Source organism: Eurytemora carolleeae, unplaced genomic scaffold, assembly GCF_000591075.1.
Source record: "Eurytemora carolleeae unplaced genomic scaffold, Eaff_2.0 scaffold904, whole genome shotgun sequence".
In the NCBI taxonomy this organism is placed as follows: domain Eukaryota; kingdom Metazoa; phylum Arthropoda; class Copepoda; order Calanoida; family Temoridae; genus Eurytemora; species Eurytemora carolleeae.
This window is the reverse complement of record NW_019396809.1, coordinates 35,138-53,988: the sequence shown is the minus strand read 5'-3', so window position 1 is coordinate 53,988 and position 18,851 is coordinate 35,138. Positions and strand designations below refer to the sequence as shown.

The 18,851-nt window shown below is 31.9% G+C and overlaps 1 protein-coding gene across 1 annotated transcript in view; it reads left to right on the top strand.

Annotated features, from left to right (window-relative positions):
- The window catches only part of LOC111708914 (uncharacterized), a 23,996-nt gene extending 5,433 nt beyond the window's left edge, over positions 1-18,563 (top strand). Inside the window, exons 8-19 of the mRNA XM_023482419.1 lie at positions 2,751-2,931; positions 4,536-4,613; positions 6,053-6,136; positions 7,584-7,674; positions 9,762-9,801; positions 10,568-10,678; positions 11,799-11,868; positions 13,086-13,126; positions 14,096-14,155; positions 16,002-16,040; positions 16,471-16,551; positions 18,302-18,563. Coding sequence (XP_023338187.1) covers positions 2,751-2,931; positions 4,536-4,613; positions 6,053-6,136; positions 7,584-7,674; positions 9,762-9,801; positions 10,568-10,678; positions 11,799-11,868; positions 13,086-13,126; positions 14,096-14,155; positions 16,002-16,040; positions 16,471-16,551; positions 18,302-18,347 — 922 coding nt within the window. The 3' untranslated portion in view covers positions 18,348-18,563. The remainder of the gene's footprint in view (positions 1-2,750; positions 2,932-4,535; positions 4,614-6,052; positions 6,137-7,583; positions 7,675-9,761; positions 9,802-10,567; positions 10,679-11,798; positions 11,869-13,085; positions 13,127-14,095; positions 14,156-16,001; positions 16,041-16,470; positions 16,552-18,301) is intronic.
- Positions 18,564-18,851: the final 288 nt, after the last annotated feature.

Below are 18,851 nucleotides of genomic sequence, written 5' to 3'. Positions count from 1 at the left end.
GGCTACGGGCCTGAGGGGGGGGGTCCAAAAATCGTTCACTAGGACAGACCCTTGATCGCTTTTATATTAATAGAACGATCGTTTTTGAAAACGACCTTTTTGTTTTTTCTTTTTTCTACATCGTTTTTTTTAAACGTGAAAACGATCAATCCCTACCAACAGTGAGTAAATTATTTTTCTTAAATACAATGTCTATATATATCATATACATTTGTATCTAGGGCACTCACGTGGATTTAACGGTTCTGACAATATTCCAGAAAACTGTAACTTTCGATCACAATATGTCCTAAGAAACATCATTTTTTAGCCTTTTTTCTTAAGTACTTTTTGTCGGCATATACATCTTGAATAAAAAGTATAAAACAAACAAATCCGTAAGTTAAACAAAGTTTAATTATAGACCAAAACGCATATAATTTCAAATAGAAGAAACCGAATGCCTCTAACTCTGGTTAGTCCGGTGTGCACTATCATTTTATTGCATCTTAAGCAAGTTTTATAGAAATAATTTGTTCTGGAGCAGTGCAGTGGTGTATCTCATTATTTTTTGTTTGCCCATATTTTAACCCTAAGCTGAAATGGAGGATGGGGATGGATGATTGGGATGGAGGGGCTGGGGGGATGGGGGGTTGATGTAGAGTTTTCCACCAAACCTGATCAATTTTTGATTGCTAAAAATTTTGCCCTATTTTTACATTTATAAAAAAGATTTAGGGGCTCCAGCAGCCCCCCAAATCCTTTATTTAGTCAGAGTAGCGTGTAGAAGAATCTTATTTTAAAAGTTTTCAATGAAATAGCGGGGTTTCGGTCGAATTCCTAACTAAAACATAACATTTAAACAACTTAGAGACTTTTCTCAAAAAAAAATTCTTAAGCGGCCACGCAGTTTTCTAATTGTAGATATCATACTGTTTATGCCTCTTTTAACTGTTTACCAATTAACAGAGGCCTATTATAAACTGTTATTGGTAGGGCTGGGCGCGTTCCTGGTGGAACGATCGTTCTTTCCGGAGAACGAACGGAACAATCAAGAACGATCCCATCGTTCCGAAAAAAAACGAACGCTCAGAACGCGTTCTTAAAAAATTTGGAACGATTAGTAAAAGAACGGAACGGAACGGAACGGGAATTGCTTGAAAAGAACGGTTAAAATCGTTAACGCGTTCTTATTATCAAGAACTTGTTCTAAGTTGGGAACGCATTTTAAATCAGGAATGTGTTCTAAATCATCTAGAAATAGTNGAGAAGGGAGGGGGGGGGAGAATTTTGGTTGAAAAAATTGTTTTCTATAATTTATTTCCATTTCTTTTTGATATTATTGAAATATTGATTATGAATTAAATATTTTTCAAAAATCTACAAATTGTACACCCCCTTTTTTAAGGTAACCCGGTTTTAGTGATCGTTCTATACTAAAAACGGAACGGGGGGATGGAAACGTTCTTTGACTAAGAACAGAATGAGAGGGATGGAACCGTTCTTTAAATAAGAACACCAAGAACTGAACGGAACAGGAAGATCGTTCTTCTACTCAGAACGGAACCAAACGGGACGGAACGGAACGTAACGGAACGATACAACAAAAAAGGAACGAGAACGGAACGATTTATCTGAAGGCCCTCGTTCTAGAACGGAACGGAACGATTTCAAAAAAGTTGGAACGTGCCCAGCCCTAGTTATTGTATCATCAAATAGACTTTCAATTTAATTAGGTGGCAACAGAGAAATGGACCAATTATACACGACTGTAGCAAATATCATAGCAATCCCCATATTTGTTAACCTGAACATATACCTAGATATATTACGTTGTACATTGTCTGTAAATCTAAATACACTTATCATTAACTCTGCAAAACTTGTAATTCAATTAATCTAGCCTAGCTAGGTCTGTAAATACGTCAAAACATGTATTGTGATTAACTTATAACTTTGTCAGTGATTAGTTCAACTATGCATATATATATCTGGACTAATCTTGTAAATATGTACATTAAACTTAACCTGTAACATAGATATCTAAATACACGTCAGTTGGAATAGACTCTGCTTTGGTTATGGGCAAGAGAGTAATTTGTTCCTTGTTTTACAAACGAGTTGATGAGATTGTGTCTAGATTTATAATGATAACTGAAGAGATTGTGCCCATGTTTGGCATTGATAGTTTACTCACTTGTGTCTGTGTTGACATTGATAGCTGAAGAGATCATGCCCAGTGGTTTGGCATTGATAGTTTACTGGCTTGTGCCTGCCTTGACATTGATAGCTGACGTGATCATGCACAGTGGTTTGGCATTGATAGATTACTTGCTTGTGTCCGTGTTGACATTGATAGCTGAAGAGATCCGGCCCAGTGGTTTGGCATTGATTGTTTACTAGCTTGTATCCGTGTTGACATTGATAGCTGAAGAGATCATGCCCAGTGGTTTGGCATTGATAGTTTACGGACTTGTGTCCGTGCTGACATTGATAGTTGAAGAGATCTGGCCCATTGTGTCCGTGTCGAGATTGAAAGCTGACAAGTTGTACCTGGATTGTATGGGTCTGAGGAAAGCAGTTTTAGGAGTAGGGTATTTACTACTTTATTCTAAAATTATCAGTATTATTGACATTTTTGTCAGACACAAAAACTGAATTGAGTGCAAGCTGTACTGAATGTACAAATTCTACATTGCCATCTTTTGTACTAAAGTCTATTTGGGTGTCATTATATGTGTTTATATCTTTAATATCAAAACTTTGTTCAGAGGTTCAAGATTTGGACCTGAGTCTGATTTACTGGATGGGTATCAGGGTTCAATATCTGGATATGGATCAGGACTAGGATCTGATCTAGGCTCGGATTTAAGCTCGGAGCGAGATAAAAACTGGTTTCAACGACAACGTTTTCAGAACGCAGAACATGGTGCATCCTCTATCCTCTCTCAGGTGACATTTAACTTAAATAAAGTCAGATTTTGTTTGTATTGTGAATCTTGGGATGAACCATTTACGGTTTAATTTTTTTTGGGTTACATTTTATAAATAATGACTTACTTACCTTTTTACCAATGTGAATTTGCTTCTTGAATTGTTGTTGTCAAAATTAAAAGTTTTTTTAAAATTATAAAAAAAAACAATATATTCTACAATATATTCTACAATTTTGATCCAGCATTCCTCCCTTCAAATATACAGTCACTTGAAAACATTATAGTTCAAATTTAGATTTAAAATTAAAAATTAAAAATTAAAATTTGAATTAAGAATTGAAAAACAGTCTTTACCCTAATTTGCTGAATTGTGAGTGGATAAGGAAGCTTAATCGGATTTCTCAATTCAAGGATTCTCGCATTTTTCAAGGATTAAATTCTAACAATGTATCTACCTCCAAAATTCTTTTCCTCAATCTTATAAAAATGTATTTTTTTTTACATTAAAGTGACTTATTTTGTTATTTAAAAATGACCATTTATTTTCAAGTTTAATTTAAGGGAGCCAGACCGATTGAAAACAGTAGCATTTAAACCTTTATCTGATCAATAAGTTTACGGCGTTTTTCTTGATTGAAAAGGGTCAAATTTTAGCAATTTTCTTTATTTTTTTTCTGCAGCTAAATCCGCCAGTTATTTTCTAAGAAAACCCACCACATAAAAAATTATGTTTAAGGCTGGGGGGTTTGAATCTATGTGTAGCCTGGGGCGGCGTTTGGCGCCCCCCCCCCCCCCTAGAAAAAAAACCTGAGAGAATAGGTATATGATTGAAATGCATAATCACAGCCCAATTTTTCATGGCCAGCTCATAGAAATTAGACCGATAACTTTGATAGTTTGGGTTCTAGGGAGAGTTGAAAAAAACCTAAAAAAGCGTCAAATAAGTGAAAAAATATTTCTTTTTATCAAAGTGTGATGCATGCTTCTACATGCATTTTTCGATGGCTTTTTAAAAATATAGTTTTTAGATCTGTAGCTTTGGTCACAAAAAAGATATGGGCTATTTTAGATTTTTTTTTACAGACCAGAATTTTTTTCTGCCCTGTACCCTACCCTATAGATTAAAAAAAAATTTACCAAAAAATCCTTTAAATTACTATTCATTAAAAGTAAAAAAATTTCATGGTGATAGTGTCAAAAATAAGAGTGCTAGGACAAAAAAGGAGGGGCGCCTAACGCAATTAGAGAGAGGGGAAGACTTTTAGATACAAAAATTTAATTAGTTTATTTCAAATTACGAACAATTTGATCTAAATTCAAAACAGAATGCGAGATATATTAAAAAGCTATGAGATATCAATACCATTCTGTTTTCAAACCAAATGTTGGTAATTTTATAATGATTTTTGTTATTCGACATTTTGAACAAAATTTGTTATAAAAAGAATATAAATTTAATGAATTTGAGCTACATCGTTAAACTACCTACTGCCGGTTCAAATTTAAACCACCTATTCAAAGTTAAACATTCAAGAAAGATTAAAATCGGTCAAACACATTTGAACTTGCGGTAGCCAGTTCAACGACCTCTTATATTCATTAAGTTCGGTCCCTGTTTAGTCTGATTATGACGGGCATGTAAGAATTGGATCTAAAGCTGGTTCAACTACTTGGACTCAACCCCCAGCCAGTCACAAGGTGCAGTTTTTTAAAATTTACTTTATGTAAACAACTTCTTCTTCCTTCAATTCGTATTAGTTTTAAACTGATATTGAAATTAATATTATAAATTTGAAAAAGAAAAAAAATATAATTTGAAAAAAACTGATACAATTACAAAATTATGAATTATGCAGACAATTTGAAAGAAAAAAATCAAAAAAATTTAAATATAAGGATAGTTTTGCCCAGATAAAGAGGAAGTGAATATCATTTTTATCTTTTTTAAAAATCCTTTCAGGTAACATTATTTCGCTTCAGAAGTTAAAAATGTATTATACTTTGCTATATAGTTAGGTTATCAATCTGAGATACGAGATCTATTCCGATCCTATCATGATCTAGTAGGAGATATAATGAAATATATACTTTATAGTTAGCTTATCAATCTGAGATACGAGATCTCATCCGATCCTACCATGATCTAGTATGAGATATAATGAAATATATATTATAGTTAGCTTATCAATCTGAGATACGAGATCTTATCCAATCCTACCATGATCTAGTAGGAGATATAATGAAATATATTTTAGTTAGCTAATCAATCTGAGATACGAGATCTTATTCGATCCTAGCATGATCTAGTAGGAGATTAATGAAATATATTTTAGTTAGCTTATCAATCTGAGATACGAGATCTCATCCGATCCTACCATGATCTAGTAGGAGATTAATGAAATATATTTTAGTTAGCTTATCAATCTGAGATACGAGATCTCATCCGATCCTACCATGATCTAGTAGGAGATTAATGAAATATATACTTTAGTTAGCTTATCAATCTGAGATACGAGATCTAATCCGATCCTAGCATGATCTAGTAGGAGATTAATGAAATATATATTTTAGTTTGCTTATCAATCTGAGATACGAGATCTCATCCGATCCTACCATGATCTAGTAGGAGATATAATGAAATATATATTTTAGTTTGCTTATCAATCTGAGATACGAGATCTAATTCGATCCTACAATGATCTAGTAGGAGATATAATGAAATATATACTTTATAGTTAGCTTATCAATCTGAGATACGAGATCTCATCCGATCCTACCATAATCTAGTATGAGATATAATGAAATATATACTTTAGTTAGCTTATCAATCTGAGATACAAGATCTTATCCGATCCTAGCATGATCTAGTAGGAGATATAATGAAATATATTTTAGTTAGCTAATCAATCTGAGATACGAGATCTCATCCGATCCTACCATGATCTAGTAGGAGATATAATGAAATATATACTTCAGTTAGCTTATCAATCTGAGATACGAGATCTTATTCGATCCTAGCATGATCTAGTAGGAGATATAATGAAATATATACTTTAGTTAGCTTATCAATCTGAGATACGAGATATCATCCGATCCTACCATGATCTAGTAGGATATTAATGAAATATATATTTCAGTTAGCTTATCAATCTGAGATACGAGATCTTATCCGGTCCTACCATGATCTTGCAGAAAATGCTGATTCAGATTCTTCAGTCCAGGTATTAAAGGGACCGTTCACTTATTTGAGTAATTTCAGGGTAAACTAAACAGCCTATTCGCTGTTGATTGGTAATAATCTTACTTTTCAAAGACAACCGTGGCCGGAGAAAAAGCCGATTTTTCGTTCAGAATTCGAGCGCAAAGGGACGGTCCCTCTCTATAGACACTAATTGATGTTTTTTTCAGTAACAGCTGCCCAATAACATTTAAATTTATTGTATTTTAATGTCATTATGTGTTCGTTAATTGTAAATGTCATTATTTTGTAATTTTTTTGTTTTTTAACTTTCTATTTCTAAAATAACACTACTTTATTGCATTCAAAATTGGTATTACCTGTGTAAAAAGCTGGATTGAACGCGGCATGACAAATAAAAAGTTGTGCACATACGGGAACAAAATCTACAAAATCTGCGAACCAAAAAACGAGAAATGATTAATTGATTGTAGTAGAGACGTCGTCTTTGAATACACATTTTACATGTTTTAATACGAAAAACGTAAATTTCTTTCTAATTGAAATATCAAAAGTTTTCATATTTTTGTACGTAATAACGAACACATAATGACATCAAAATATAATAAATTTAAATGCTATTGGGCTGCTGTTACTGAAAAAAAACATCAAAAAGTGTCTAATAGAGAGGGACCGTCCCTTTTTGCTCAAATTCTGAACGAAAAATCGGCTTTTTCTCTGGCCCCAGTTGTCTTTGAAAAGTAAGACTATTACCAATCAAAAGCGAATAGGCTGTTTAGTTTACCCTGAAATTACCCAAATAAGTGAACGGTCCCTTTAACTAGAACCATTGTGAAGGGATAAAATCAGATGTTTATTATATATCAGCTTTTTTTTATAAAATCGGCTGTTTATCAGACAATGCTGCTTATGATAAAATAAGTTGTTAATGATAAAATAAACAATTTTGATTAAATCAGATGATTATTCCCAAATGATTCTAGTTAGTGTTAATTATAAAAATCAGCTTATTATGATCAAATAACCTGATTATGATAAATCAGATTATTTCACAAAAACAGCGGATTATCATAAAATCAGCTGATTATGATAAAAATAGCTAATTATGAAAAAAAAATCTGCTTAATGTGAAGAAAATCATCTAACTAAAAACGTCTAACCGTAACGAAGCTGTTCATGAAAGAATCACCAGATTAGGATTAAAATCAGCTAATTTAGTTTAGGATTTGAATACGGAGTGGTTTAACCTCTGAAATCCTAACCAAAAGTTTGAGCTTTAGATCAGAGGCCGAATTTGAAGAATTTGAGCGCGGCTAAAATTTGAGTGGTTGGTTCCACTTAAAATTGTACTCAATGTTTCAAGATTTAAGCCGGCGCTCAGTTGAAACCGTTTTTTGGCGGATTTAAGACGCGGCTCAAATTCATTAAATTCAGACTCTGTTCCAGCATATTTACTCTTATTTTTCTAGGAGGAGGATGACGATGTTTTGATGGCAGATTACAGTACAGAATATGAATACCAGGGAGTTGGAGGAAGAAAAAATGTCACTTTTACTCAAGGCACCGTTAACAAAAATATTTTTTGCTAAAATGTTATTTCTAAAGGAACTGTAGACGTAATTTCAAGTGACCCTTTTATTTGTAGAGATACATCATGATCAATTAATTTACACATGGCTCCCTTTACAGAAACCTTTGACTGAGCAAACTATTATTAAGTTATGTCATTTTTCTATCTAAAAATGTATTCTCTGTATTAGGAAGGAAACTTAGAGAATGTATTTTCAAGGATCAAAATCGAAAAACAAAGATATTATCCGCGTTATATATCTGATTCTGATTATTTAGGGTCACATGAAATTACGTTTAAATGCATTTAATTAGGAGAATCCGCTTATTTGAAAATATAAACAACTTTTGGAATGAGTGAAAACGAAAACAAACAAACCACTCCTAACTAGACGTTATACAGAGTTACCCACACAGGAAGAAACTTTGAATACAATCTGAAACGCTGTTTATTTAAAGATCTGATGACTGAATTCGGTCTACTGCCAAAAATACTTTTATGAATATTTTGAAAATTATAAACCAAGTTTAGAGTTGCAGCGGAGAAACTAGAATATAAGAAAAAAATATATCAATTCCTTTGTTGCTAGTTTTGTACATAAATTTCAAAATTTACAAGAAATTTTGGAAAAAATATTGATAATTAATTGTATCAAAGACATAATTTAGTGGACAAATTATTTACATTGTGTTCTCATATTAAAAAAATAGTTATTTTATCTATAGGTGAAAAATTCTTTTAAAGGGTCTGTAAGCGTATTTTCAAATGAACTTTCATGCAAATTTGTCCAATTTACAACAGTAACCCAAATAAACCTTTGGAAGATCATCGAGTAAAGAGAACTTGTGGTGATTATCTCTAAAATTGTGTTTGAATTGTCTAACAATTGGAGTGTACGCTAGTGTACAGTGTAAACTGCAGCTGATTTTACGTTTAATCCTCGAAAATATCAAATATTCTATATGTCCAACACAGATTTAAAAATTTGAATGCAAATATTTACTTTCTATACAGATTTCTTTAAAAAAATATGAATATTTCTAAAATATAAAATAGCTTGAAAGCGACGTTTTAAAAATTCAAGCGTTCCTCTACATCAATAAGGATAACTCTTTCATCCTTGATCAGTTCAAGGTTTAAATGAATTTGAGCCGCGTCTCAAAACCACCAGAAACCGGTTTCAATTGAGCGCCGGCTCAAATCTTGAAACATATATTAAAGCCGCGTCTCAAATTTAAGCCATGGCTCAAATTCTTTAAATTCGGGCTCATTTTACTTAAAATTTGACTTTATAATGAGTAAAAATCTTGTATAAGTTTATGACAATGTTTCCTTGTTTGTTGGAAAGGTATTGAATGTGTAATTACATGAATGGTTGTATTAATGTTCTATAACGATCTGTAATAGTCCTAGCAAATGGGATTGCACAGAATTATATTTATGTTGGGTTAACCCGTTGAATAATGTGAATACAGAATAGGCCTAATTTTTTATTCTTAAAGAGAAAAAAAAAATTAAAAAGTTTAAAACTAAGAGAAAAACGTAAAAAACTGTTGACGCAATTTAAAGCGAAAAAAAGGGAATGAATTAAATGAAGGATTGCGCAATTGGAATAACGTTAATGATCTCTGAAAACAAGAATTTTTTTATCTGGAATTTTGGAAATGTTGGTCATTTTGTAAATTTCGGTGAAACTGTTTGTTTACCAAACTTTTTTATTTGTCAGATGTATGATGATGTCATTAGAATATTATTTCTTAATTCGAAGCTAACAGCGATTCAATCGACTCCAAAGGAATTGAGTCTTTGTCCCAAACTCAGATTTTCTTATACCTATATCTTTGCAACACAATGTCGTAGACCTTAGATATTTCAAACTATGAATTCTGTTAGATCAAATACCCAAAGTATGAAATATCAAGGGTGTCCGCCACCAGGTTACCAAGACATAGGGATTAGAAAATTTTGGCAAAAACTCATTTCCTTCTTTTTGTTTATTGTCTTGTTTTATAAACTAAGGCACTCAGTGTGGAGAAATGTTACAAATGATAAATTGTTAATGGGTTCCTCGCGTTAGATTTCACAAATGCCACCACCAGCAACTCTAATAATAAAGCATTCAGGGAAAAATATACTTTTATACTTTTTTATTTCAGGAATCAGATTTAATTAATAATTTTAGAAGTATTTTACCAGTAAGTTTGTTTAGTGCGCCATTTTATTTAAAAAAAGTGCACTTTTCCTTTGAACTTTCTGCATTAAAGTTTTTTTTTAATCTAATTTGATCGTTTTATCAACGATGAAAACGTTCGTTTTTCGAACTCAAAGGAAAGCGCTCTACCGATCTTTAAAAGTATATGGAAAAAATATTAACACTCGCTTCGCTACAGATTTCCAACCTTTTTACATAAACAATTTTTTTTCAAATACGTATTTGTCGTTTTTAAAAACTGTAAACTAAAGCTAAGTCAGGTTTCACTATTAGTTTTTCTAGAAAAGAAGGTTTGTCAGTAGTTTTTTAAAACTCCAAAAGGAAAAAAATGATCAGTTAAAATTTAACGATACCCATCTTTCATTGAATGTACGTAGAAATTTATGCAAAGGAATTGATTCTTTGCCACAAACTCTGATTTTCTAATCTTTTTATCTTTTCAAACCATGAACTTTGTTGAATAAAATAGTCTTAGTTTGAGATTTCAAAGGTTTACACCATTAGGTTGCAAAGATAAAGGGATTATAACATTTGAGTTTGTGACAAAGAATCAATTCCATAAACCTCACATTCACCTTCAAATGATGCAATTTTCAACTTTTCTACTAAATTTTTTAATCAAATTCAATACGAATATACGCACCATGAGCAGCAAATAACTATATTTTCAAATTCAGATCGGCTGCAAGAAGAAATGCTTCGTTCAAAACGGCAGTTAAATCCAACAATATTGATAAATCTAACAATTATCATCTGTCGAACAACATTGTTAAAGAAATAAGGTTTGTTTACTTTTTTAATCTAAAAAGGATTGTTGAATATTGACATATTTAAAAATAACTTACCGAAAGTAATATTTCTTTATTTCTCCAACCTGAATGTATCAACTATTCTTGAAATTTAAAATTTTAACGAAGCAGAATTCTTAGTTTGAATTTCAAAGGTTTTCGCCTTCAGGTTGAAAAGATATTTGAAGATAGGAAGAGGCAAGTGTTCATTCCTTTTATAATTGCTGTAATAATTTGCTTAGAATCTAACTAAGGGAATAAAATATGTTTGATGTGAAAGAAAAAAAGATTTATCACATTTTGGTTTACTGGTGCAGGATATTAGAATGAAGAAAATACAACATATTTTCAGTAGAAGGGAGGGAAAGGGGAAGGAAGATATGAAAATCTACAAATATACAGTAGAGCAGAGGGAGGGGGGGGGGGGGGATATGAAAATCTACAAATATACAGGAGGGTAGAGGGAAGGGGGGGGATATGAAAATCTACAAATATACAGGAGGGTAGAGGGAAGGGGGGGGATATGAAAATCTACAAATATACAGTAGAATAGAGGGGGGGAGGGGGGAAATATGAAAATCTACGAAATCTATGTGCACTGAGTAGTGTGATGCACAGAACTGGAAAATTTTCATAATCCTGATTGTTTGATCTCGATATCCACTGCAGGAACTGCTAGTTTGAGGATAAATAATTAATCTCTTCATTTTAACTTTCTTTCAAGGATACGATTACAGCTTGCGGAATTATGAATAAATAAATCTGCAGATTAACACTGAATATAGAGATTAATCATTGATCTTATATATCCACAATACAAGAGTTCCCAGCTTTGATCTTGATCTCGATATCTACGATGGGCACTTTAAATTTAAGGTTTATTTCTTGCAAAATAGGACGCACTCTAGGGATGAAACCCTATTGAGAACGGAAAAGTAACGAGGACGCATCTGTAGCCTTGAAGGTTTAGGTTTTTGTAAAAAATGTTAATAAAAGCTGGTCCAGGATTTTATGTTATGTTAAACAAACTTACAAAAACAAAACAAAGAATAAAAATGAGTTAATGAATTAAATGATAATCTATTTTTTAAATAATATTTTGTGTTTATTTTAGTCGGAGTATGGAGTCGATCCATGACGGGTTCCGAAGTTTATCTCGAGTAAATTCTATCAGCTCATCACAGGAAAATATCTTAATTGTTTTAACTTCGCATCCAGGGCGCTTCGTACCGTCTTTCTTGTATTTTAACATTTTCATTGGAAACAGAGCTAATAAGCTCTGAGCCCGCGATTTAAAAGCTTCGGCCCAGGTCGTAATTCCTTAAACCCCGCTTTAAGATCCTATCATAGACTCAACTCATGACGACAGCTTGTGTCATGTTTTTGACAGCTGCAAGATCTAAGGCTTGACTTAGGAGGTAGGCCCAATGAAAATAAAACCTTGATTGGTTTTAGTGGAGAATAAGGCTTAATGTTGAGTCTTGTTCTCATAAAAAGCCGGAATATACCAATTTCTACAATGAAAACCCGCCAAATAGAAAATAAAACTGGTTTTTTGAACTCAACTTTGTGGAAAATAAGATGCAGTTAGATTCCGAAAGCTCAAGCCGTAAATAAGGCCCAACGAAAGCTTAGACCTGTATCGTATTTTTTTTTGTATTCTTTAAATCGCCGGTTCTGGTTTTCTTTCCATACTTCTTTGCAAATGATGTCGTATTTAAACCTTTTATATATTTCCCTTTTTGTTAGATCAAATAGTCTAAGTTGGAAACAACCAGGGTTGAAATATATTAGGATTAAAGGATTCAAGTTGTGGCAAGAATATATTTCCTAAGATTATATAAGGTCATATAAAAAATGGGCCTGATTGCAGTTATGACAAACAACTTTGTGGGAACTTTCAATGATATATGAATCTTTTTTTGTAAATGTTTAAAATCTTTAATTTTAGAATTTTATATTTGACATGGTTCCAGTTTCTTCTCTTTGTAAATTTAAATATTTGATTTACTGCGACACATTTATAATTCTAAATTTTGCTGCCATATTGGTCAGAAGAAACCCCTAATATTTAACAAAATTATTAATTTAGGATATAAGTGTTAGGAGGGCGGGGGGAGGGGGGAGGGGCATACTTTAAAAAATGAGTCAATTTCTGACCAATATAGTTTCTTAAAATCAAGTCTTTGTCACAAACTCTGATTTTATAATCTCTTTATCTTTTCAACCCAATGTCGCAGAACGTATATATTTCAAGCTGTAAGCTCTGTCAGATCAATAATCTAAGTTTTAAATATCAAATTTGTACACCATCAGGTTACAAAGATATTAGGGATTGAATCTGTGGCTCAAGTTCTTTACATTTTTTATTGACACAATAAGATGTTTTTTTTTTCATTAGAGAAGTTTAAGAAGTGAAACAGGTTCTATTCGTAGTTACAGGTTAGTGCACCCTATTTGGTCAAATCCATGTTTAATGATTTAATGGTTAATTTAGATTCACAATTTTAGTGAAGGTCTGGTTTTGATCAAGGTACAACTCAATCCCTCTCGTTGGTTTATGAGGCATACGAGCTAATCAGTTCAGCAAAACTTCAATATTAATGTCAACACGAACACGACCTCATAAAATATCAATGTCAACACGAACACAACCTTATAAAGTATCAATGTCAACACGAACAATCTCATAAACTATCAATGTCAAACGCAGAACGATCTCTTAAACTATCAATGTCAAACACGGACACAATCTTAAATTGTTTCTCGAAACTCAACGGAATAGCTGGAAAAAACGACAATTTGGTACAGCCGACGGAGATAGGTAACACAGAAGCAGACAGACAAAAAAGATAATATGTATAACATATCCATAGATTAATTTAAAGATGTCATCAGTAAGGCTGAGACGCACCTCCATGGCACCTTTTTAGCGTTTTTTTTTCAAAAGATATTTAGCATTACCTATTTTATTAATAAAGTAAACCAAAAATAACGTGCCAAAACCTTGTGTTCATACGAAAGTCATGCAAAAATTATGACTTAAATTCTATATTTATGCGCAAATTCGTGAAAAAAAAATATTTGATTCTAATGAATACACAATTTCGCCCTAAACTGTTTTTTTATTGAAACAAAATTGATGCGAAATTTCGTGTGAAAAAAGTCATTTCGAAGAAAAGCACTAAGCTATTGTGCAACTAAAGTTCTGAACTCTAGTTCAACTTTCAAAATTTTAATCAGTGTTTCGAGATTTAAACCAGTGCGACGCGGTTCAAATTCATTAAATTTGGCCTTAGAGCAACTGTACGCTTCTAGTTAAACAAATCATTATTTCCAACCCCCTAGTTTGCTGTGAACAATGTTTGTATTCTTGTATTGTTTGTTTAAAGATATTGTTTGTTTGTTTAGTTCTACTGGAGGGACAAACAATAAGAGACTCAGTAGATCACAGGAGATTTTAGAAACAAGGTACAGGGTGTCCCACTAATAATGATAGTTTAGATACAAGGTACAGGGTGTCCCACTAATAATGATAATTTAGATACAAGGTACAGGGTGTCCCACTAATATTGATAGTTTAGATACAAGGTACAGAGTGTCCCACTAATACTGATAGTTTAGATACAAGGTACAGAGTGTCCCACTAATTATGATAGTTTAGATACAAGGTACAGGGTGTCCCACTAATAATGATAGTTTAGATACAAGGTACAGAGTGTCCCACTAATAATGATAGTTTAGATACAAGGTAATGATAGTTTAGATACAAGGTACAGGGTGTCCCACTAATATTGATAGTTTAGATACAAGGTACAGAGTGTCCCACTAATAATGATAGTTTAGATACAAGGTACAGAGTGTCCCACTAATAATCATAGTTTAGATACAAGGTGCAGAGTGTCCCACTAATAATCAAAGTTTAGATACAAGGTACAGGGTGTCCCACTAATCATGATAGTTTAGATTTAAGGTACAGAGTGTCCCACTAAAAATGATAGTTTAGATACAATGTACAGAGTGTCCCACTAATATTGATAGTTTAGATACAAGGTACAGGGTGTCCCACTAATAATGATAGTTTAGATACAAGGTACAGGGTGTCCCACTAATAATGATAGTTTAGATTTAAGGTACAGAGTGTCCCACTAAAAATGATAGTTTAGATACAATGTACAGAGTGTCCCACTAATAATGATAGTTTAGATACAAGGTACAGAGTGTCCCACTAATAATGATAGTTTTGAAACTAGGTATAGGGTGTCCCACTAATACTGATAGTTTAGAAGCAAGGTACAGAGTGTCCCACTAATAATGATAGTTTAGATACAATGTACAGAGTGTCCCACTAATAATGATAGTTTTAAAACAAGGTACAGAGTGTCCCACTAATAATGATAGTTTAGATACAAGGTACAGAGTGTTCCACTAATAATGATAGTTTTGAAACTAGGTATAGGGTGTCCCACTAATACTGATAATTTAGAAACAAGGTACTGAGTGTCCCACTAATAATGGTAGTTTAGAGATAAAAGAACTTGAATTTCGTCTTTAATATCTTAATGACATTTATTCGTTCAGATTTCGATAATTTTAGTTTTCTTTGCTATATTGTAATTTCTATGATCAAAGATGAAGTTTAAACGATCATGTTTCGTGGGACAGCCTGTAAAAATGGGATTCTTAACTGAATTCATAGAGATATCTTTAAGTTTAGAGAAAATGTGGTTTTTTAATCAGTAAAGGAATTGAGTCTTTGCCACAAACTCTGATTTTCCAATCCCTGTATCTTTGGAACCCAATGTCTTAGACCTTATTTATTTCAAACTAAGTATACTGTTAGATCAAATAATCTAAGTTTGAAATATCAAAGGTTTACATCATCAGGTTCCAAAGATATAGGGATTTAAAAATTTAAGTTTGTGACAAAAACTCAATTCCTTTATAATTTTACTTTAAACATCTTTTATTATGGAAGCATTTCAGATTTTACAATAAAAAAAGCAAGAAAAAATTGTGTTTTGGAACAATCAATTTTTTCAAACTCTGCTCGAGATTTTTAAATTTGATTAAAAGGTTACTGTTTTCTGTTAACTGTAACTTTTAATATATAAAAACATGGCAGTTGAATGTATTTACAAAATTATTATGTTAAAAGTATTAAGTTTAACAATTGCTTTGACAAAAAGATTTATATAAAAGCTATTCTCTCATTTCACAGTTATTCTCTCGATACATTTTGATAAAATGCCATTTAAACTGCAAATTGCTTTTTTTACATTGATAAATATTTGCAATTATGTATTTGCTCTTTCAGATTTGAGCCCAGCAAATCCAACTTACCTAAGCAACAAAGGTGAAAAATACACTCCTGTAACATAAGTACATGATTAATCAATATATATCAGAACGATTGACATCTGCATTCTTCTTTAATTATTGTGTAACGTCCATTACAAATTTCAGAAACTAAAAAGTGAAAAATTTCAAAATTAAAGCGGTTATTTTCATCACAAACAGTAAAGAAAGATAACAATTATTAATTTTTTATTAGTAATGACTGTGAAACAATTTACAAACAAAATTTAAAGATTTTCTTTCTAAAGTAATTTTAGCGCAAGTGCTCCTATTTAACAATTCACATTTATCCAACGCACTATAAGAAGTAAGCTGTCAGAACTTTACACTTTACCAGACACAAAAACGATTTTAAGGGTATCTTTCTTTGGGCCATACCGAACTATAAATTGAGACTTGCTTGGAATTAAGTCTACAATCATTTCCAGGATGAGACCAGAGCTAAGATCTAAGTCTGCCACAGGTTTAAATCTACTCGCTAGAGGTCTCAAGCCGAGAAATCAAAACAGGTTTAAAAACTTTTTTTTTCATTTACAGAAATTTTTTTTGATTAGTTAATTCTACTTACAGCAAACTCTGCCACTTTTAAAAACAGTTTTTGCTCTTAACCTTTATTTGTAATAACAAATGAACAAGTTTTAATTAAATCTTGAGTCTATCACTTTAATCTGAGATCGGAAATTTTGTGTAAAGTATTGTTCATCTTTAAAGCTTGATTTCGATATCATATATTGGCACTTTTAATCCCTAAATCAAAGCCTTTTCTTCTGAGTTTGCCCAACATATCTATATCAAAGAGGATTTAGATTATTCCGTTAGATCTTCATAAGATCAATGTTTAAGCCCGAGATTCACAAAACCAAAATTTTTGACTCATTTTCTTATGATATTAAATTGACAACGAGCTCTTGAGAATATTTAGCATAAAATTAAATTAAATCTTTGTCCATAAATATTATTTAAAGGTTAGGTGGATTTATCTAAAATTTTAGATTTGCATCTTTTTTTTAACCAAGCTTAGAGCATTCTCTTGCAGTTTCGAACGATTTACCTTAAAATAATTTGAGGCAAATCGGTCAAGGATATTATGAGTTTTTATCGGACTTTCAAAGAGGTAATCAGAGATTATTACGTTATATGTATAGGGCTGTGCAAAGTTCCGTTAACGAAATGGCGGTTTTCGAAAATTAACAGAAGGGTCCGTTAAAGAATAAACAATGTTTTTAAATGTTGTCTTCACAACCATTTACGATTTCATGAACATTTTATGATTTTTTTTGGACGCTTCATGATATTATCGCCGTTAATACTGTAATAGACTGATAACGGCTGCGCCGTTAACTATTTCACGAACCGTTAACAAAATGTTTTTGCTACTTCGCGCCGTTACCGCCCTTAATTCTGTAATAACGGTACTTTTAACGTCTAAAGCCGTTCACGGTCGTTGAAATTTTTCGGTTAATGCTGTTGATAAAATTGAAATCGTTATCTAACGGTAACTTAAAAAACGGAAAATACGAAGTTTCGGTCTTACCCTCTAAACCTAACGGCTACCTGAGATTTTTATCTTTAAAAACGGTGGGAACAAACCGTTAACGAAACTACTTGAAAAAGTTGGAACGTGCCTAGTCCTAATATAAAGAAACTTCATTTATTAAAACTATTTTGTTTTTATAAAATTTGTTTATAAAAAAGTTTATTTTTCATTTAGCATTTACAACTCTGAATTTATATTGTTCAATTAAACCATTGTAAAACAAGACTATATTCTAATTTGATATTCTAACATGTAGCTACAGTACAGTAAATAAAACTTCTACAGGGTAACCACCAAAGACGACGTGGGACTCATTAAAGATAACAATCCCAAGGTTTAATTAAGTCTTCTGCCTTGAATTAAGTCTTTAAATGGTTTATATTTGATATGATTTGGCATTGAGAGAAACAGGTTTAAAGTTGCAGGAAAATATAAACATAAGAAAACAGACAGACAAGGGATTGTAAGCATAAAATAAAATTATTCCTGCAAAGATGACAGTTCCTAATTCACAATGGTACCCTTGAAACCTTTATCTAATCAATAATATGAAAAATACTGTCGTTTTTCCAGGTTTTAGAGAGTTTAATTCTGATAATTTCAATATCTTTTCCTGTAGTAAGGTAGTGCACAAGCACTTTTATAGAGAAGTATGACAGGGTGGGGCTAATGTATTTAATAAGGTGTAGTATTAAATACTAATTTTGTTTCAATTGTTCTAGAGCCAGCAAAGGACCTGGTTTTGGACAAAGAGAACTAAGAAGATAGCTGCTATGCTGACTAAAAAATCCGCAAACTCAGTGCAAAATTACCGCAAATGTACCGTTGGATTTGAAGCAATGTTTGCCAAAATGTTGGAATTTTGAAGTTTGTACTTTTCTTACAATTACATTTTTTAATAGTCAGTTAGCAAAATACAATTGTCTAGCAAAGATTTAATAAATTCATTAGTTTTTTAAGATAATAAATGTATGAATAATTTTATTTTAATTATTAAAATCTTGCAAACAACGTCAAATTAATGTAAAATTCACATTACATTGTATCTTGAATTACTTTTGTGCGTAGAATTTAAATATATTTTTAAAAATCTAGAGGCCGAATTTAAAGAATTTAAATTTAAACCACGGCTCAAATATGGTTGGTTCCACTTAAAATTATATAGAATTTTTCAAGATTTAAGCCGGCGCTCAATTGAAACCGGTTTTTGTGGGATTTGAGACGCGGCTTAAATTAATTTAATTCGTATATAGGCTAATTGAATTTATGTAT